We start from the raw sequence: 22,236 nt of genomic DNA on the forward strand, positions 1-22,236 counted from the left end.
TAACCACATTGCCAGTCTGGTACATCCTCTCTCTCTTGCTATTACCTCTGCATTGTCTGCACTATTCCATAACTTATAGTGTTGAAAACTGAAAAAACCCTATAAAACTGGGTTTTAAAAATGAGACAGGCGATTGCACAGATTTACAGAGAAGAACGTTTGGTGAAAACGACTGGGGTCCTGTGCTCTGACCCCACTGCAACCAACCATCAGTGTCCTATCACAGGGTGAGGAAACAAAAGTAACCATTCATGAAGGGTGGGACAGAATATGGGAGCACCCAGTCAGGAGATACTGCCATTCTACTGGAGGAGAAACAAAATCATACACACTATGGAATCCCAATGTTCCCGCAGGAGACCGGGTATAAAGTTAATCATGACACAATAGGCTCCTGAAAGAGTCACATATATACTCTGAGTTGGTATAAAAATCCAACCTTTATTGAATGAAACATATAAGACATACTTACAATAAGGCATACCAAAAGAAAATTATAGAAAGGTCTTCTTCTTTATATAAATAAGACTTCAGCAACAAATATCAATACAGTATATTCATAATCTAATACAACAATGTTCAATCCGGGTCCAAAATAAAGCATTGCAAAGAGCACAGCCGACCCACATTAATCACAAAAATCATTTTGTAATGTGTTTAGTAATGATCAATGGGGATCGGTATATCCACCTAACACATCACAGAATTTCTGACCATAGTCCATCCGAGATTGAAAATGTAGTTGCAAATGGTTAAAGTCGAATGATAGAAGTTAGAGAGGATGTGCTGTTGATGGTCTGGTCTCAGTTGGCTAACTAATTTGCAAGACCATCTTCAGGACTGAGTGACGAAAACAAAGCCAAAAGGATAAGACCCTGTGGAACTGAAGACATAATTGAGCACTAAATCATGACTTATTGATAAAAAATCAACATACCCCAATGTTTGTAAGTTTGAAAAGCTGAAAGTTCTGAAATCTTTCAATAATCACAAATGCAATCAAGAAGAATCTGACCGGCTCTCATCTCAGTAAATGGAGGATTATCTATACTCAGAGTATTCATAAGTGACTCCACTCAGGAGTCTGTTGTTTCACGATGGAGGAATAACAAAGTCATTGAGGAGCGTTCCTCAGTAGTTTCTCATGATTCAGTTCCTTTCAGCAGAGGACTCCAGGAGAAGCTGCAACTCATAAAATGGAGTTGACTATAATTGAGGAACATTCTTCACTTCAGAAGGAGGAATATTGTTTGCTCTGTTATATATGTTAATATAGAAGATATTATATTGCAGAATGTCTATCCTCATTGATTAATCAATAGACATTGAAAATCTAATTCTAAAAGCTAGTTTGCTTCCTTAGTAATTTTTGCTGTTTTAGAAACTATGCTAGGTTACTGATAAGCCATTTGATCTCAAACAGTCTATGGAAGTTACATAATAAACTTTGCACAGATAGTTGCATGGTGCAGAGAAGACCAAAGCAGGGCAAAACATCACTTCTATTTAATTGATAACTAAAGTTAAAAGTGTATCGAAAGTTGTGCAGCACTGCGTAAGTGTCTCCACAACCCTTAGTACATTTTTGCTTCTATTAATTTGTAATAAGTCAGTGCATATCTGAGGAGCGAGTTCTTGTTGGGCCTAGACATTTGTTCAGCTGGGATTTTTACTTGTGCTGCCTAACTTTGCATGTGGAACAACAATTATGGCCAACTTGTATTACTTCCCGCTTTAGACCCTCATTAGATGTTGTCCCACCAATTGACCAATTACACTGGGGATGGTAATCCCAGTTTAAGATATTGAAGGTGTTCTAGGTTCTCACTTTAGTAAACTGGAATAATCGTTTGAATCAGTGATTGCGGCATTCCAGCCCATTTCCCCACACACATTTTGGCAGTTATTTTCTGGCTAATTGTGCATATTGAAAAGAGTGACGGTGCAGTGTTCCCACACAAATTGTACCTCTAATTCAGATGGACCTTCCACTTCAAAGACACTGCTAATGAGCACCTTAATGTGATTTTGCAGGTATGAATGGTTTTCACACTCACATTAGGGGCCTATTTTGGCAACAAAAGATATTCTTGGTAAAAATAGAATAGCACGCGATCAATCTGGTTTTGTTAAATATAAATAACTGTGAAATATGATCCTCATATGAATAATGATGAGGATATTATTCTATATCCAATTTAATCTTGTTTATAACTATTGGTTTTAGAACAGCGGAACTGGCTTAGATAATAGCTCTGCTTGAATTCACCACCATTACAAGTATGATTTTGCATTTTCTTGTCCTAAGCTAGCCTGGTGTTATCTAGCTGGCCTGCGCTAGCTGCGTATCTACTGCAGGCATCTGTACTCAGAAGGGAAAGAGCAGCGTGGCCGCGACGCTGTGGAATTGTTCAGCCAACAGTAGAAAAACACTGCATCTGTTCGTGTGCTACAGGGTCACGTGCAAGATGGGAGGGACCCTTCACCTGCTGTAGGCTCTAGCAAAATGTTTTTTAAAAAGTTACATGAGGTCCACGATCTGTTCAGAGGCCAAACGGAGTGGTAATACTCCACAAAAATGATGCAACTAAGATGTGTCCTTTTAGCTCTTTTATCATGGGGCTGAATTGGCGAGGCAGCTGAGAAAACATGGAGGATCAGAACATTTCAGCTCAGCTAGAGTCAGTATTAGTCAAAAGTCAGCACCTATCATTGCCACCTCTTTTTATTCAGTGCTCAATGGTAGAGTATACTGGAAATGCTTCATTTAATGTAGACACTTTTACATCCCAATGTTAACTATTGTTTATTATTATTTTTAAACTATAGCACATTGATGTACCTTAAGCATGAGAAATGTGCTTGATGCTGTTTAACACCTTGGAGCTAAAAATAAGAACATATTTCAATATAGTTCCTATTTTCTCTGTTTTTGATATTTCTAAGTGCTGTAAATGGCTGGTGATACTATTAATTAATTTAAATGTAATCAATGTGTTGACTGAAGAGCAACGGAAAGCAGAGCTGACCTAATATGAAGCTCACATCAGTTGTCTGTAGCAGGTGTTCTAAGTCACTGAGCGTATAATGGTGTGCACAGGCCAGGTCTCCTCTTCCACCATAGGACCGCTTGTCGTGCCTCGGCCAGCTCCATTGCCTTATTTGACTCTGGCGTAGGTCTGGCATTGTGAGGTTAGTTGATAGGGTTCTCTCCCTCACTTCGTCATGGAAGTAGGACATGAAGGGGAAATTCACGCAGTTGAGTGACTAACATTTTAACCCATGGCCTGAATTAAACGAACTTGGTAGCCACCATTTAGATATTGCTTGAAGTGCTTTTTCAAAGAACATAATGGTCTAAATGTACATTATCATTTATGAACTTAAATGAAATAATAATTCATTCCTTTAATGGACCAGCATTGCTGGTTCCTTTATCTTACTGCAAACCAAATTGAGGAGAAGTTTGGACTTAAAATATTCTGTATTGTTTTAACATTTTCATAGCATTTTTGTAACATCAGTCTTAGTAACTGGGTCAAGATACTTAATGTATTCCGCCAAAATACTTATGCAACTCTTTTCCGAATTAAAATTAGTGCACTTTCCAGTTTTTGATTTCATCTCCTGAGTAGACTCATGGTCAAAGTGTGTTTGCATTATTTTCGCATAAAATGATAATCTTGACCCATGTCAGATTGGCTGTATTCAAAACTGGAATTTTCATTCATCCGCAGATAAGATACAACACAGGCAACAACACTGCAATCTTCCCTACACTACTTCACCAATGCGTCTCCACCCAGATAAGGAGGGATCACATCAATGAGGTAAGAGGGTGGAACACCCCCATAACCAAAGCATATTCCAAAACCGCTAAAAGTTGCAATTGCATACTAATGGCAAGCTGCTTCAGTGATGTGGTTGGACCAGGCCCAGCACATGGCGTGAAATGTGGGGCAAAGTTAAAGAAACCCTAATTGAGCTTGAAGTGTGTGTAGTTGCCTTCTATTAAACTCAGCTTAAACGCATTATCATTAATGCCAGTCCACATATGGTGCCACAACTGTGGCACGCACTATGGGCCTGATTCAGAAAGGCCCTCCGCACCCGTTGTGGAGGCCCCACAGTCGTGGGGGAGTCTCCTCACTTGGGGTAGAATCTCCGCAATGAGAATACTCATTGCGTAGATCTGCCCCGAGCGCGGAGACTCCCCCATGACTACAGGGTCTCCACCTCAAGTGCGGAGGGCCTTTATGAATGAGGACCACAGTGTTTTCTGATTCCTTCACACTATACATTTATTTATTGCACATTCATAAAGACTTTGTGTGGTCATTCAGAATGTGAATAATTGAGGAGGGGAAGGAACGGAGAATGAGTGGTGGGGGAAATAGTGCGATGGGTAAGAATGGAAGAGTGGGGGAGGAGCCAAGATGGCGACCGGAGCAGTCGCTTGAGCGCCCGGCTCCGTCGGCCCTTGGCCTCGGACTATCATCCTGATTCCTATCCTTGCCGATTTTCGAGGTGCAACGCGTGCGACGACGCGCTGACTGCGCCGCCGCTTTCCCGAAGTCTTAGCCCGCCCGGATGCCGGAGTTTTTGGTGCCTTTGTTCCCCGCCCTGGACCCTTGCTCTACTGTGGCCTCGGCCGGCCCCCTGGAATCGTTGCAGTCACCGGACCCGCTGGTGCAAATCTGAGCCCGAGGTCCCGATCCCGCCTCACGCCACGCACGGTCGCCAGAAGAGCCGGGAGAGAGACGCCCGGACACCTCCTGTACCCTGCATCTGATGGGCTGGAGCCAGAGGGTAAGCCCCGGTGTGGCGGGTCTCCTACCCCGCTCTGTGGACCACGCTGTAGAAGGCTGCAGACCCCCTTCTTCTATGGTCTAGTCGGCTGCAAAGAGAGCCTGAGGGAGGGGAAGAGACTGCTGGCTTTCACCTGTTGCGGCGCAGACCTGTTGGGAATTGCCTCCTTGTCACGATCCCCCCCTGGCCACGGTACCGTTCAACGGTAAAACATGGCGCTGATTGCCTGCTCGCTGCTGGGGGGTGATGCTCCGGTCTCGCCCGCTGCCCGCTTCGCCCTCCCTCTACCAGACTCCAGCTCCCCAGTGCCGTCCCGGATTGCTGCCGTTGGGGGGACGCAGCTTCCGCTGACATACGGCTCCGTTCTGGCTGCCCTGCGGGACTTTCGTCTGCAATTGTGTGTCGGCTTGCAAACGCTGAGTGAGCGGTTCGACTCTACACTGTCTGCTGCGGGCCGTGAGCGCCCCGTTTGTGATCAACAAGACGTGAGTCTGCCAGTGCTGTGGTCCTCCTGCGGGGAAGCAACGACTGGGTATAACGGTGCTACACTGGTGTCTGCATTTGGCTTTCCCGGCGCTCAGGATCAATCGCTCTCCTGCTCAATGGCAGATACTTTGTTTCCCCGGTCATTGCTGCCTGCTTTGTTGTTGCCTGCCTCACCGTGCCCGCAGGAGTTTCCAGCTGAACTACACCTGGCGACCTTGAGGAACTGTTCACGGTGGCCTACGACTCCTTTTATGTGGAACTCATGTACTTTACAAGCCAGGTCTGGATTTTATATGGTGTGCAAGGGGACCTCAATAGATGATCGGCGGCCATTTTGTGACTCTACTTCTCCATCTTCTCCCAAGTGGCCATATTGTCTTTGTCTGTTCGGGATGCGGGGCATTCACGAGGGGGCGGGTCTAATCGTACGCCCGCGATCGGGCCAGGGCTAGATTACTTTCTATCATCATGGCTTCACGGCCGGGCTGGACTGGGACTGGAATTGTCTACTTATGTTGTGCGCACTCGTCGCGATCTGTCTGCCTTCATTTCCGTGGTGTTACATGCTATCTTCCCACGACCGCCTTTGGGTGTAGTGGGGTTTCAGTGTGTGGAGGCTTGGTTGGCCGGTGGTGTCGGGCGCTCCTGAGGATACGTGGGCTCCTCCCCGCCTCCTTTCTTCTTTCTTCTCTTAGTTTCTTTACTCTATTCCTACTTTCTCTCTCGTCTATATTTCGGGTTCATTGGGCGACAGGCACTATGCTGGGGGGGGGGGTAGGCCATAGCCTCCGCATTGGTGTAGGGTGGGGGGGTAATTTACTGTTTCTTTTTTAGTTCTATGGGCCTCTTTCTTTCATGTCTCTGCGCTATACTTGTTTCGATTCGGGGTCCGGGTGTGGGGTGGATTGAGTGGGGGCGGCTTTTAGGGGGTGCGTATTTACTACTGTGATGATCCTGTTATCTAATTGCATCGCCTTACTGTATGAGATTTTCTATGGCTGTTTTAATGATGCTGCTGCTCTCCAGTGTATGAAGCCGACTTGCGGACTCGAATCTCCTTGTTTCTATCCTTTACTGACTTTTTTCTCGATAAAAATTTTTTTTGAAAACCTTAAAATTAACCTTCACTTCTCCTTCCCCCGGTGTCAAGGATCCCTCCAGTGTATGAATCCTGAATCGTTGCTAATCTTGACCTTGACGCACAGGGGATGTATTGTTTGTCTCTGTGCTCAACCGTATTGTGGCCGGCCTGATGGTTGTAGGCCCGTATTTGTTCTTTTACTATGCACAAATAAAGGTTTTTAAAAAAAAAAAAAAAAAAAAAAAAAAAAAAAGAATGGAAGAGTGAGAGAAGGGAAGAGGGTAAGGAGACCAAGATGCTGAGACCACAAGATTTAATCTCTAGAGCAAGAATTTTGCCTCCAGGGCTTTCATTGGGTTTTCTATGAGCAGAAATGAGAATAGTGTTGAAAAAACTTGATTTTACGGTTAGAACTAGAGTTGTAGTGATTCTAAAAATAGGGCTGGGCACTTGCAAAGGTGGTTTATATTAGCATATCATGACTATGGGCAAAACAATGCTTGTATCCAGAATATGTTTTGGGTACAATAGTGCTAAATGAAGCATTTTAAAGACTGTAGAGTCAGTGGCATTGGTGGAGACTAGATAAATAAAATTCCAATGTAGCTAGCCTCACTGGTCTCCTGATTCTCATCTTCAGGTTTATAAATCCAAATTTCACCCTCAAGTTCCCTAATCTGAATCTGCTTGCCACCCTTAGGTCTCTCAGTCCATGCCCAGACTGAGTTTCTGCTCATGTTTAGGGATTCTCTTTTGCCACTGACCATAAGACTCACGTTCCTCCATGGGTCTGAAGACTTCTGTGCACACTACGAGACCAATGGACCCTGCCCACACTAATGTCCTGAGGCTCATACTTATCCATAGTTGTTCTCCAAAGACTACAAACTCACTCTCAACAGTCTTAATCTCATTTCCACTCTTAAATCCCCTGAAACACCTGCTCGCTCCCAGGTGCTTTGGAATCCTTCTCACCTTCAGGCCCAGTTGCTCTTTCTCACTCTTACTTAGAAAACTCCATGATCTCCTCAGGCCAGTAAGGACCAGGCTCATCATAAGAGTCCATAAAGCCTCTGTTTACCTTCAGCTTCACTATTGCTCAGCTTATCTGAGGACCCTGTTGACACTCAGAACTCCAGTGGTCTCCTCACTCCCAATGGTCCAGAGCCTCCATTTCACTGTCAGATACCCAGCAAGGGAACTGACCAATTTAGGACCCTGCGGATCCTGGTGGAACTTTGTACTGAGACTCTCAACTTCTTGGTGCAATTGCAGGATTGCCCTTCAAGATCTCAATAACATTTTTTTAAATAAAGGTGCACTGATGTTATGACCCTTAGAATCAACTTGTATCAAAAATCTGATCTAGTTGGTCCCAGGCCAAGCAGTCTTTCAGATTTTGTGTCATATTTGAAAATTTGGATGGAGGTAACTAATGCAAGTTCTTTTTCCTTTGTGTACAGTCCAGTCACAAAGTATCTGAGCATCTCATAATGAATACACGATGCACATTAACTCCAGACAAGCATCAGTCAGTATGAGTTATTGCTGATCCTTCAGCTGCATTGCCAGGGTAGAGGGCATGACTAGTTGCCACATGAAAGCCACTGGCCATAACCTGGTCTTCTTTTGCCTTGCTTCTTGCGGGCCACATGTCCACCTTGAGAATCTTGCTCCCAACAGTGGGGTAAACACAAGGAGCTCCCCTCTTATCCTTTCTAAATGTTGTTAATCCAAACTAGACACACAATCGCCTGATCTACACCTATTACCTGGGCAGTGGTGTGGTGCAGTCCAGAAACATGCTGTGGAACAAATGAAGCATAAGTCAATCAGCAAGGTCAACAACCATTTACAATGACAACCCACCACCTTGAAGCTGTCTTGGTGCATCACCTACACATGGAGAATACTTTAGTGTAGTGCCTCATCCCAGTGTGTACTCCTGCACACTCACTTACAACATGCACCGCATACTCCAGGGAGGGGCAGATGACACAGATTTACCAGGTAGGGACAAAATACACTATTCCCCAACATGGTGTTTTGTTAAATAGGCCTCTTCTCCATGACTTGAGATCAGTTGCCACCAGCCATTAGTGTCAAGGCATAGTCATGGGGGCGGTCGCCACACAAGTTAGAAAGAGCTTTATTTGGTTGAACACCAGCAAGGTTGAAATAATTGTAGAGCACAGTTTGTGGCGTGGTGGGCAACTGTGACATTGGCCTCCTGTGGAAAGAGTGGATCAGAGGAGTACAGTGTACAGTTTACCTGCAGGTTAAGGTTGTGATGCACTAGCAGTGCTATTCTTACATATGGGATGCACAGGTTAGGAATGTGGGGCACTGTCCGAGTTAAGTGCATATAGGTTATGGAGTAAGGTCATGATTGATGTGCAAAGTTAAAGCTGAAGGTACTTTCAATCATGATTGTGGTGCACTGGCAGAGCTGTGCATGCATAGGGGTATCAGCAGATCATGGTTGAAGTGCATTGGTAGGTCATTCTCACTGCTATATGGTTCCTACTTTTTAAAATACTCCTGTGTCATTGTTCACTCCTTATTGTAAATGGACCAGTTTCTTCTTCCCTTGAAATTGTCTTTTCCTGAGTGCCCATTCAATGTTTGAAAATCATTCCTTTCCCACATACACACTAGAGGAGGATTGGTCCTGGGCCTACAGACAAACCTGGGCACACTCACCCAGGGTCATTCTTATATCTGGTAAAGGGAATTGTACCCTTGCCGAGCATACGCAATTGCAGAAGCAACAAGCCCTCTGAACCCAAATTACTCCCTTTCGCACACCTGGGGTAAATAAAGCAAAGATGATAACTGTATCGCCTGTGCTATGTAAAGCGTCCATGCTCACACCTCAACCAGTGCGGACATTGTCAAGGGTAGTGGTGGGGTCACTTTGGCATCACTATCTTCCTCACAACCAAGGCTATGACCTCTAGACATATTGCAAGACTTGTTGCAGTATCAATCTAGGAACAGAGAACTTCAGATAGGAGGAGACGAGATAGCAGCCACTCACCTTCTATGCTCAGAAACTTCATCCCGGCCCGGTAGGCTACACCTCCTGCCTTCTCACTTTATAAGGAGCAGAACACCATTCACTTGAGGCCTCACAGGATACCTTTGCAGCTGCAGGAGACCACCGAGCTGTATCACTGTCCTGCTGCTCTCCGGTCTGCCTCTCTCTCTTACTATGGGCATCCCCACCTTGACCCACCAACTACATCCACTTGACAAATTGTATTTTTCTGCCACCTACTTTATCTTGCACCGCAATATAGAATCTCCTCTCTCTTACAGCACACTGTTGCTTTAAACCTAAACTTGCGGTTTATAAGCCAAATACATGCATGCATACATACGTTCACATTCACACGTACACACATACAAAAAGGTCTGTGTTCTTCTTTGACCACCTCCTGTCTGTCACTCACTCCACTGGCCTTTGCTAAGTATTTTTTTTTGTTATCATTCAGTGCTCAGGAACATTTTTCTCCCCTTTGTTACCCTCTTCTGCAACACAGCATACATTTCAGTACTGTCACGTGCATTTTGCCCGTTGCCTTTATTGGGGCATTCCAGTGCCCATGATACAGGAGACACATGCTTCATGCCCTTCCTCTATTCCCTTCATTAGTAGGGAGTCCAGTCTTTTAAGGTGTCCCTCCCTAAGAGTCAGCCATATTGTGAAACAATGCGTCTCCTCTCTTTAATATATTTTTAATCACCTCTCATTCTGGCTGCCGAAGACGTTGCTGCTACTCCTAAACATTTGAGATGAGATTGACGTGTTAAGGAAGCTTCGCCAGCACTTAGAATCCAAGTGTGGTAGTAGCAATGTTTCATTCCATAAATTATATCATGTGCATGTATTATAATATGCTATGCTATTTAATTGGCTAAAAAGTTTACTTCAGGGGGTAACTGAAAACAAAATATCATAGGATTCCAAAAACATCACTACTAAATATTTTAGCTGCACCGCTATACATTCAGTTGAGTTATTTTGGGAGGCTGGTCATTGAAAGTAAGTATTGATGCATACACTCCTAGTGCAAAGCTGAATAGATAGTGGTTTTGTGCACCGTGCTCTTGGCAGTTATGAAATACGACAGTGAAAGAGGCACCCAGCAGGTTTGCGAGCTTCGACTGCAGACCAGATGACTTGTACATCGTTCTACTCCGGCTCTGTTTGAACTAATCTCCAAGGCCATTTGTCATCCACACGATGCATGTGTTGTCTAAAGATCCTACATGTTACAAAATGGCTGCCTAGTTAATACATTGTGAGACACAGAGATTAATATATTTTGAGATCAAGCTGGAAAATCCACACCATGACAATGATGAAGGCCAATCTTGATGATTGCCAATTGCCAATAAGGAATGTTCATGGTGTGGCTCACCATTATTTTATGTATTCTTATGCAGTCATTATACCCTGTCCTTTACTGGTCGGGCATTTGGTGTTGCCTGGATATGCCAGGGGGATGCTAGGATCTTCTGCCAGTTATGTTGCCCAGGAGGGTGGGCGGGATCTGTATTCTCAGCGTACTTCTGAAGTTTCCTGCCTGCTGGAGGGACTTGCCTAGGGAATACTGAGTGGGAGGAGGAAGTAATGACCTGTTCTGCCTCTATGCTAACCATATGTATTTCATCTTCATAATTATACTAATCTACTACCTTTGTGGATTTACTTATAATTAAACTACTATAAAAGCCATTTATCTGACCTCAATTATGTGTATGATTTGATCTCAAGTAGGTAAAGCCACACCTGAAAACTCCTCTGGCCAGGAGATTACCACTTCCTAATCAAAGCATGCAAGATTTTGTCACAGTCTAATAGGATTTTTGTTGAGGAGGAACCTGTCACTTGCTGTGACCTTCTGTAGATCAAAGAAGATAACATTTCTAATCAAGGGCCAAAAGACATAATCTTCATTGGAACTATATGTTGACACAAGAAAGGCCAGTGACATTAACACCAGTCACTATAGAAACCATTAACCTTTGCGGTGAAATCTGTATCTGTGAGCCACTGCATGCATTTCTTCGGATACATTGCAGTGCTGTGACGCAAAATGATGGTCAACCTTGCAAAATTAAAGGAGGCGTCCCCTAAGTCTGCCATATCTCACAGATATTCTTTGACATTGGGCTGAATGGGGGCCCCTTGAAGGGTTGGGCGGCTCCTGAAGTGTTGGGGGCCCCAAACACTGCAGGAGCTTCAAGGGCCTGTGGTACTCCCCTCGCCATTGCCGTACCTCTGTATCATATGGACTTTGTTGCATAGAGACCATTTTAAGTTCAGAAAGTTATTGCATGATTTACTCGCCTTCGTCTGTCTAGATGGCATTTCTGTTCCTTTGCGAGGCAAGTTGGGCACAGCCTAGGTGTGGCTGGTGGTGATTAGCGCATGGTGCAAGCTGTGACTTTGACTGGGTGTAGTGGGCTAAGGCTCTCTGTTCAAGTTTTCCGAATGATGTGCAAGTTATGTGTCATTTGATTCCTTCCCACTCTTTAAAGCATTAACAATTACCACGGCGGCTGCAAAAACATACACTTTTAAGAGACTCAGTCATGTCTGAAGCTCACGTCAGTCATAACTGCCTAACAATTACCAGCTACGCAGTAAAAATAGGCCAGTTTAATCAGAGCGATGTGGAATACAATTTCCTTAATTTGCCCCCGCAGAAATCATATTACTCGGGCAGGGTACGGAAACAAGAATGCTTTTCATTTGCTTCTGAGCTGTACATTTTCCAGCTTGGGTGACTAAAGCTGGCTTGGTGACTATTTTTGGAGGTGGAAAATAAAAAGAAGTGAGATACTTTGGGAGAAAGTGCTCCACTGTGTGCTTAGATTCCAGATGTCCACATTCCACCAGTACCAGCCCAAGTTTGAGTGATTTGCATGCCAAGGGTGACCTCACGAGGACCAGCCTGGTGAAAAAGAGGCGCTCCCTGACAATGGGCGCGAGGCCTTCCCGCCTTTCATATTTCTGCTGAGTGATGCCCACTGTTCCCCTCTTTTCCTGTCTCACAAAATTAGCTCTTTGTAACTGACAACGCCGAGCCTTTTTGGCTTTTCTTTCGCGTTTTTTTCCCCTCAGCCCCCTTTTATTTCACCAATTCCTCTATTGTGTTCTCGCTTTAAACTGGAAAACGTGTGATATTTTTCTCTCTTTGGCACTCCTGTCTGCTCCCGGGTGACTGTTTTTAATGACGGACTGTGGGAGATTTTACACTTGATTTGTTGAATCTGAACCCTTTTGCTGTAAACTCTCGCCACACAGAAGAAAGTATCTTTATAAATGACAGAATGGACCCGGGCCTGAATGGCGCTTTGTTTACTGTTTTCCTAAAAGGGGCCCCTCTATATTTCATCTGTCAGAGTTGCTTTTCTTTCTTTCAACAATGCTTGATTGTTTTCTCAAAATTCAGGTTACACAGACAGGAGAATTCTGTATTATATTTTCCTGCCAAATTCCAAACTCTGTTTTCCTTCCCCTGTGCTCACAAAGGGCTCATAACTTACTGTCAACTGTGAGGCAAGTCACAAAGCCCCACTGTTGCTCAGCAAACAGGCTGGGCTGGACCATGCCTTGACTGGCGGCAACGTTTGCTTAACGGTAGCAGCAGTGTAAGAAGACACGCTGGGTTTGGTACTGTTTCCTCCTGAAAGGCCCAAACCCACCCCTTTGTTTCATGACGACATGGTCATAGGGGCTTGGGGCAACTTGACTGCGGACGGGCAAGATATTCGACATTGCTGAAGATGCATTCATGTATATGGTTTATGCAGTCTGCAGATGGCTGGAGATTCAGTGGCTGCTGACTGTAATTCTTTGTGATTTGGGAAGATGCCAATGGTGTTATGCCACTGAGTCTTGAAGTTCTGGATGGTGCGCTAACGGAAAACAGGACCAAAGTGTGAACGTGCAACTGCTCCAGGTGAGTGACCTACTGAGCTGCTGTCTTTATCGCTTCTTCCTCTGCTCATCTTTTACTGAATACTTAACTCCAAAACAGTTTCCAACATGTGTAATCTCAATCAAACAGAACTTCTCTCAACTCTAGACTGAATAGCGGAAAACATCCTTTTCTTGGTTTCACACATGCACTAATGTTTATTTAAGGTTATTAATGGCTGTTCCCTCTCATGCGCTCTTGAGACTTGGAAGCTATTCCAAGGGTTAGTCGTAACTCAAGAGAAGGGCCACATTTCCTAAAACCGTCAAATGAAAGTGGTTTGTCAGGGTCACCTGACACTTAGAAAGAAGTTTGCAAAATGAGCTATTCGAATGCCTTTAATGGTACCTTCTATTCTCCGCACCTCTTCACTATGTAGACCTTCGAAGAGCATGTCATTTATGCACTTATTTCTATCATTAAACCTTTGTTTGCCCCCTTGGGGTCATGCCATGTTTTTAAGCCATTCTGGCAAATGTCTGCTTGTACACCACTTCCCGTTCTGGATACAGTAACATTTTGTAAGGGGCGAGCAACAACATGATAAGTGAGTGTTTCGTTCCGTCCTTCCTGGGCGCTGTTAAAAACGAGCGGACCTCTCTATTGTTATCTGTAAGTAAGGCACACTGTGGCCTTGCTTGTCTTGTATCTCCCGTGCCTCTGTTGGACACATTCCACGTCATTTGCTTGTCAGAACCATCGGAGGGAAGTCTCGTCCGTCGAGTGACCCGCGCCGAGATGCAGCCTGGCGCAATAATTAAAATATGAGAGGAAAGCACTCAATGGAACAACTGTACCCAGCGTAACTTCCCAAACCCAGATGTTTCTCGCCGCATTCGGAGTTTCTCACTAACAAAGCGCGGTGCTGAAGTGCGGCGCGCGCTGCATCATTTTTGGCGTGTTGCTTTAAGAGGAAGTAATCAACAGCAGATATTATGTACTGTTTGCCCACCTACCAGCCGTTATTAGCAACAAACACAAGTGAGAAACAGTTAGAACATACAGCCCGGGGCAGAAGGAATGGCGGCGCTGCCTGAAACGAGAACTCCTGCTTCTGAAGTTCACTTAATAAAGGGGGCTTTTGTTAGTAACTTCAAGCAGCAACACGGCCTGCACTGTCATGTATTCTCAGGCGACAGGTCCTGCAGCATGGCTGCATCACATCATGTCTACATGTAGAAAAAAAAGATATCTATACAAAGATGGATGTGGCTAAATGCATGTTGCAAGTATTATGTGATATGTAGTAGTGTTTATAGCTATTGAGTGGCAGATGTATTAATATTTCACACAGCACAGCATGAAAGGCAGGAATGCGCCTTATATAATGATATAATGTATTCCTGTCCTGGCGCATAATTTGCTGCATAACGCCTACGCAGCCACCCTAGCGCCATGGTGCAAGGGTGCTTGCGTTGCAGACAGGACTGTTTTGTGCAGGGAGAGTCACCTTCCTGCACAATAGAAAGAGGAAAAGCAAGGAGAAATAAAGATATTTCTCCTCACTATGCCTCACCTGGGGATGCGTAGCATTTTGACGCATTCCCAGATCTACTAGTAATGGTAAATCTGGGAATGTGCAAAGATCCATTGATGGAAGCGAGGGAACACCCACAATCCACCCATGAAATGCCTCTCAGGGGCAGAGTAACTCAGCGCAGCGATTTGCACAGCATTGCGTTACTCTAGATTTATCAAGCCATGCAAGGTGGCCTTGCATGGCTTGATAAATCTCACTTAGTAGTTGCGCCACCCTTGCGCCTCCTTGCAAGGCGCAAGGGCAACACATCTCATTGATAAATCTGCCCGAGTGTCTGCATATGTTTTTGTTCAGGTCAGTGCACAGCTTGTGCAAAATGCGGTCACTTACCTTCTACTAGGCCTTAATAATAGTACTTCTGCATCCATGCATCTTGCAAATTGCTATGGCTCTCAGTCGATAAGAGCATGGCTTTTAAACCCTCTGATTGGTGCATGAGCCTCTCAATTCATGTGGTGCAGTCTATTTGTGCGTAGATTTGTGCCACCTGTCTCTTCCTGAACTTTCAGGTCTGCTTCCATGGCACTCCAGGCCTTTCTACGGCTCCCAAGTTAAAAATACTGATGGGCGGATTGCATGACTTCATCTCAATCACTGGTAATTGCTCAGGGGGTACATTCCAGTCCATCGTTTTTTGCCGACTATGCCGCCTCAGACAGGAGCCTGCTAGATGCAAATCAGCTTTGAAAAGGAACAGTCCAGCCTGAACTGCGAGGCGAGGCCCTTTCTAAACAGGAGCACAAGAAACCTCAGACCAGATTTCTTCTATTTGGGCCTCTTCAGTAGGGTGCAGTTCGAGTCCAATGGCACAGGGAACACGGGACACACTGGACATATTCATCACACTTAGGGTGTCACACTGCAATAAACAAAAGTGATGCATGGAAAGCCTGGGGTACACCCTCACAAGTGTCTACTTCCATAGCTCCTGTGTCGAGGGAAACCCAGCACCAGGATACCACAGCGTATCTGTGGGCTTCAGAAAAATACTGCATTATCAATCAATAAGTCAATTGGCAGCTTTAAAGTGCATTAATATATGCATATGTAGTCTATGACAGAATAGGTTTGCAATGCACGCTTTACAACTGAGGACCTTGTTTACAGTTAGTGGGGTGGGAAATCTGCCAAAATATGGTGTATGTCTAATTCATCATGTTTAGAGTGTGACTGACATCAGTGCGCTCTTAATATGGAGGGTAGTTCACCTGCCATGTTTTGGTAGATGTCCTGCTCCACCAATCTCTCTAAATTAGGGCCAAAATCTCTTCAAGATGAGAAGATAAACAGAGACTGGATAGGGTGAGCAAGTTTGTACTCTGGAAAGACACAGTAGATTCCCTTCTCTAACAATACTTTTATGTAATTCTTTCAGAATCTGTAGCATTTGATTATCTAGAGGGAGCGATCTGCTCTCTGTGCTTTGGTCCAATGAGATTTATGCAACCCATGTAAAATCACAGCTGTGTAAATGCTTATACTTGTGACGATTGAAATCTATCCAGTCCATGGCTTGTGTAACATAAGGAACAGAGTGGCTGTCATACCACATACCATATGCCTTCAGCTCTTTTGTAAAGTAGAGAAACTTGAGACAGTCTTGATGGATATTGGCAGTAGGGGAGCTAAAAAGTTCATGTAGTTTTGGCCACTCAGCGTTACACTTGTATGCAGAATTCTGGCTAAACTCCGCCACCCACCGCATGGCAGTGTTTTTTCTCACATGCACATCGCCAATGGTAAGTTTGTGAGCAAGAGCAAGAATTGGTGTCCCCTAACACCATTTTCAGGTGCTAGCAGGGCAATCGGAGAGATTTTGTCAATGCCTGAGGTCGCAGGTGGTTTCGACTGTTTGTGGTGAGAAAGCTGCCAGTGAAGTAGAAAAGAAGCAACACCCTCTGGTGTTTCACGTGGTGCTGTTTGTGCTGATTTGCAGCATGGAACAAGCTCCAGGCGCTAACAATCTGCGTGATGTGCTGATTTCTGCTGGTTAGTGGAACTACTTTTCATGTAACTCTGTGGAATTCCATGGAGTAAAACTCCGCGAGTTCTGCCCACCCCAATTTGGCATGGGGCTCCAAATCTTGGGTGCCTCAATGGAGAAGGCCCTTTTCTTGGTGTGCAATGTTGAGAATTATCCTATGAAGTGCGTACCGTAATCAGGTACAATGCTGGCAAGTATATATAATGTACTGCATAAACCCTATCTATCATCACCCTTCTCATTTACCAATTAACATTGACACCAGTCTTCTGCTTTTTATTGATAAACATGTCTGGTTTTGCATCACCCAAAATAATGCAGATATTGTATATTATCACTTAATTCCAACTTTAGGAGCTGGGCAGCCAATTAGAATGCTCCTCTTGTGGGCAATAACGTCTCTGGTACAGAAACACTCATTGCTCCCTGTAACTTTGGTGTACTGTGGGCTGAAACTTACCTCCGCCCTTTGTCATTTCTCGCCCTCTACTTTGTTAGCACCGTCCCATTTCAGCCCTCTCTGAAGGAAATAGTGATTTCAGCACAGCGTAGACAGCAGTTAAAAGTGACCACTGCAAAACTTCACAAATTCGTCTCGTACAGTAGCGGCTCCTGGAGGGAGTGCTGCGGGGCAGTGGGGCGGGGCGGGGGAGGAGCTGGGTGGGGGGTAGTAAACTACAGCATACGGCCGAACAGAGGTAAGTAAACAAATAAATAAATAAAACGAATTTCATGGCGCGCGCTGCATCGCCAAATGCGATGCAGCGCGTGCAACGAAATTCGTTTTATATATTTATTTGTTTACTTACCTCCGTTCGGCCGTATGCCGTAGTTTACTACCCCCAACCTGCCCCTCCCCCACCCCGCCGCCCCACAGCACTCCCTCCAGGAGCCACTATAGGTCTTGTTGTCCCGGTCTGCATTTCACAGACCAGTCACTCTGTACTTACTGTTGCAGTGACTCGGCTGCAGTCCGTGTTGTGATTACAGGCAAATATTAAGTAAAACAACATTGAAATGTTCTTTGTTCCTATAAATAAAAAAATAAACAAATGAATAAATTAATACATTAGTGCTTTCCTATTTCATTTTCTTGTCTTAGAAGCACATACCAATTGATCACCATGTTGGTATTTGTTAAAAACCACGAAGAACCCATTAGAATTAATGTTCATCATGTATATCGTTCTGTGCTTATTGGGCTTTTTTTCTTGATTCGAAACCATTTTCAAAACATCTTTTCTCGTACATAGTAGATACAAAATTGCTCAATATTTCCATCATATAAAAACAGTAGATTAAGTTTTAGTTTTAAATTTGTAATTTTATTTGGATTTAACAATATAGTAACACGATGAACATTACTCACAGACATAAAGGAGAATTTGAGTGCGGCTGGCGATATTTGTAAAACCATTGTGAGCAACCGCCTTATGCCACCACACCAAATGGTTCAACATTGAAAACATTACCTTTGAATTGCTTTGTTGTGAGTGGAAAAGGGGCATGCAAATGGCAAATTATAATTATTCCCTGGAGCTCTGTAAATCCTTGCATCAGAATTAATTTTGAGAGCATCAAGTATAAACCAATTTTACGTTGCCCAGTCAGCGGCTTGAAGGGAAAGCAAAAAGTTGAGTATGTCCAGTATGAAAGCAGTCCAATACTTTTTTCACCTAGAATAAAAGTGAGGGTCAGCGCTGGAAGAGTGAGTGTGTCATGACACAGAACACTGCAAAACCAAAGGGGATGATGGACACTCTGGAGTGTTGAACATTGCAAGCACTCACCCCCAGTCAACTGATCTGGGTTTAATCCATCATCATTCTTTAGCTCACTCCACCACCCCAGGTCAGACATGGCCATATGCAAATCAGTCTGACCCTGTGCCTCATGGGAACAGTCCAGCCCGACTGCCAAGTCATGTCTTCCCTGGACCGGAAACAAGCTTCCTGGGACCGGTTTCTGGCTAATCAGCCATCATCAGCCAGGCTAGCTTGAATCCAGTGGCAAAGTGAGCAAGGGACCCACGTCTGAGCATACCCTGCTAACTTAGGGCAAACAAAGCAAAACCAAAGGGGATGATGGACGGAGTGTTGAACATTGCAAGCACTCACCCCCAGTCAACGGATCTGGGTTTAATCCAACATCATTCTTTAGCTCACTCCACCACCCCAGGTCAGACATGGCCATATGCAAATCAGTCTTACCCTGTGCCTCATGGGAACAGTCCAGCCCGAACTGCCAAGTCATGTCTTCCCTGGACCGGAAACAAGCATCCTGGGACCGGTTTCTGGCTAATCAGCCATCATCAGCCAGGCTAGCTTGAATCCAGTGGCAAAGTGAGCAAGGGACCCACGTCTGAGCATACCCTGCCAACTTAGGGCGAACAAAGCAAAACCAAAGGGGATGATGGACGGAGTGTTGAACATTGCAAGCACTCACCCCCAGTCAACTGATCTGGGTTTAATCCATCATCATTCTTTAGCTCACTCCACCTCCCCAGGTCAGACATGGCCATATGCAAATCAGTCTGACCCTGTGCCTCATGGGAACAGTCCAGCCCGAACTGCCAAGTCACAGAACACTGGCACAGGAGACTTTCTGCCTTACCAGTAGACCTCAGACAGCGAGGGCGACTTAGGTGTATTCTGCAAAACTATACATCTTTACGGTTCCATGCTTAATACTGAACCTCAGGCACGCTAGAAGTATACACCATAGTAAAAGCAAGGAGGGCTCCAAGGAGTGATGGTGCGTTGGGGCATGCATCTGCAACATCCATCGCCAGGCATGCAGGAACCCTTCCCTACAATCCTCATAATGACACACTCCACATCAAACAGATTTAAATCCTTCTCTACCTCAGAGGGACAAAGTACGAAAAACAGCATGTCTGCAACAAGCATGCCTACTGCAGATCTCTGGTAGTCTGTTTTCTGTTCTTATTATTGACATGATTTTGTTGCATTGCTGGCCATGGCAAGATAGTGACAGATTGGCAGTGAGATAGCTTTTGCAGATGATAAAGTTGGAGTACTTCAGAGGTCTCCAGGGCACACTGGTATTGCCAGACTCTGTTGGATTTTCAAGGTCGGTACTTGTAATCTCTAGTCTGCAGACTTTTGGTTGCCACCTATAGACTGAGGCTTGGTATGGTCAGACACCTGCTCAGTGTGCATTCTGACAGGCACCTTTGTGTCTCTCTCGCTGCATCGGGCAGATCACGGTCACTCCAGAAGCTCAAGTGAGGGTGGGACCCAGGACAACACAGCTCTGAGTTGCCACTTCTGTGGCTTCTTCTGTTTTTATTTCAGTGAGTTAAAATGTGGGCTTTTTCCTAAAGTATTATTTATCTTGCCCCACTAGTCATAATATTCTTTACTGACCAACGTCTATAGACAGTTTATTTCCCAAATGGAGTTACATATGTCTTTACAATACAATTGTCTGTGTTCTACTTTCTTTAACTACCAATTTAGTCTACATTCATATTGAAAGTGTAGGAATGCTATATCATTCTTACCCAAATGCTCACTGCCTGCCACACTGATCATCTGTACCTCATCCATTACTTGTTATTGTTAAATGCATAATTTCTCAGTTTCTAGTGCCTTCTTTCAAATGTTGGATCAGTGGGTAACCCATGTAGACATACACAAATTTAATTGCTTTTATAGTGTTGTATTCAATGTATGGACATCCACAATTACTGGTTAAATTAGCAAACACATCTTGCTTTGTAAACCAATACTTTGCATGTAGGGTTCCACTAATTCCTGACCCTTAACATCAACCCAAGGTATCTCAACTACATTCTCCCATTAGCTATTAATTGTATGGTTACTTTTAGATCATAAGTGACATAGTTAGGTCTGCAATATATCCGCTCTTTGATTTCTGAATATTTCCATCCTCTTATGTGTACAAAATTGCAAGCTTAGCTCAGGCATAAGAAGCGCACCTTTGTGTCAGAGTTATGACCACATGGTTACGCTCATTTCTGATTTACAGTTCCTTTTAGAGTCACACAGCCACCAAAGATGAAATGCATTGTACTTTTCTGCATGTTTTGTGCTCTTTGACACCTAGTCTCAAAGGCATTTTGGAGACCGTAAAGTAGTATTTCTGTAGAAATCTTTTACATACACTTACATGCCTGATCAGTAAATCGCTAGGGGTGTGTGGAAGTTACAGAGTTTCACTCCGCTGAATTTCGTGGAGGTACACAAAAACCAATGAGCGGAAATATGCATGTCACGCTGCAATATAGCACCAGTAGCGTGATCAGTGCTGAAAAATCTGTGCAAATGGCAACATGTGGTACGCAAGAGCGCGCGGCTATTCGAGTTGATTTTGCTGGTGCTCCAGTAGAAAATCTGCTTGAGCGGCAGCAAATCTATTTGAGAAGCAGCCGTCTGACCGTGGCCGCTTGTGACTGCCCATATTAGAAAATGGTCCTAGGGGAATCCAAATCTCACTTGCATTTCTGGGGCCTTGTGGGAAAACAATTCCACTATGCTTTGCAGAATTTGGCTGGATCTCTTTGTTACAAGAGTAACGAGGAGAGTCAAACCCTGCCGATTCCACAGGCGGAATTAAACATTCCATCCACTCCTAAAAATTACCGATTAGAATGTTTCTCCCGCTTTCTACTAAATGGACTTTGTTATTGTATATTACAAAACAATACACTCCACTCGCCACAATAGTCTGACAAAATGGATCATTTATTATTTGCAACCTCTTATACGTTTTAGACTCAGATTAGCATACTTGTCATGAATTTCATCAATTTACCTCGTTGAAACATTCGACAAAGCTGTTAACCACCTTGCTCCAGCAATTTTGTTCCTCTCAACAGTGTTTATTCCATCTATTTATTGCAGATAACCTATATCCCATAAGAGGTACCAAGTTGCTAACTGTGTTCAGAAGTGTTGTCTTCCCAGACGTATGTACTTCCTCTTAGGATTCAGTGGTACAACACTTTTACGGACGTGCTCTTGCACCCCCTCCTGCAGGGTTGGATTGGGATCAAAAATCGGCTCGGGCACACCAATAAAACAGTTGTCCACATTTCCATATTGCCTTTCCGCAAAACACTGCTTCAGCAAAGTTTTATGAAAAGAAATGGGTGGGGGGCATGTTTTATTAACTCCACTTAGATAAAAAATAAATGCACAGATTAGTTCACACTGCTGAGCCACACATGAATGCAAATGAGACCACTTCTGCTCAGGCCCCCTGCCCTGCTCAATCGGCATACATTAATGGGCCGGCCCAGCAAGAGAAAGGGAGTGATACCTCCGCCCATCTGCCTCAAAAAAGGCCTCTCAGG

The 22,236-nt window shown here is 44.4% G+C and overlaps 1 protein-coding gene across 14 annotated transcripts in view; it reads left to right on the forward strand.

The window, feature by feature from the left end:
• The window catches only part of SOX6 (SRY-box transcription factor 6), a 783,111-nt gene that overhangs the window by 245,496 nt on the left and 515,379 nt on the right, over positions 1 to 22,236 (forward strand). For 12 of the 14 annotated variants that reach the window (XM_085648104.1, XM_085648094.1, XM_085648105.1 and 9 more), the window contains one exon: positions 3,738 to 3,830. The exons of the other annotated variants lie outside the window; for them this stretch is intronic. In XM_085648104.1, the coding sequence (XP_085504230.1) occupies positions 3,826 to 3,830 (5 nt within the window). In that variant the 5' untranslated portion in view covers positions 3,738 to 3,825. The remainder of the gene's footprint in view (positions 1 to 3,737; positions 3,831 to 22,236) is intronic. 14 annotated transcript variants of the gene reach the window in all.

This window comes from Triturus cristatus, chromosome 3_2 (genome assembly GCF_964204655.1).
Source record: "Triturus cristatus chromosome 3_2, aTriCri1.1, whole genome shotgun sequence".
In the NCBI taxonomy this organism is placed as follows: domain Eukaryota; kingdom Metazoa; phylum Chordata; class Amphibia; order Caudata; family Salamandridae; genus Triturus; species Triturus cristatus.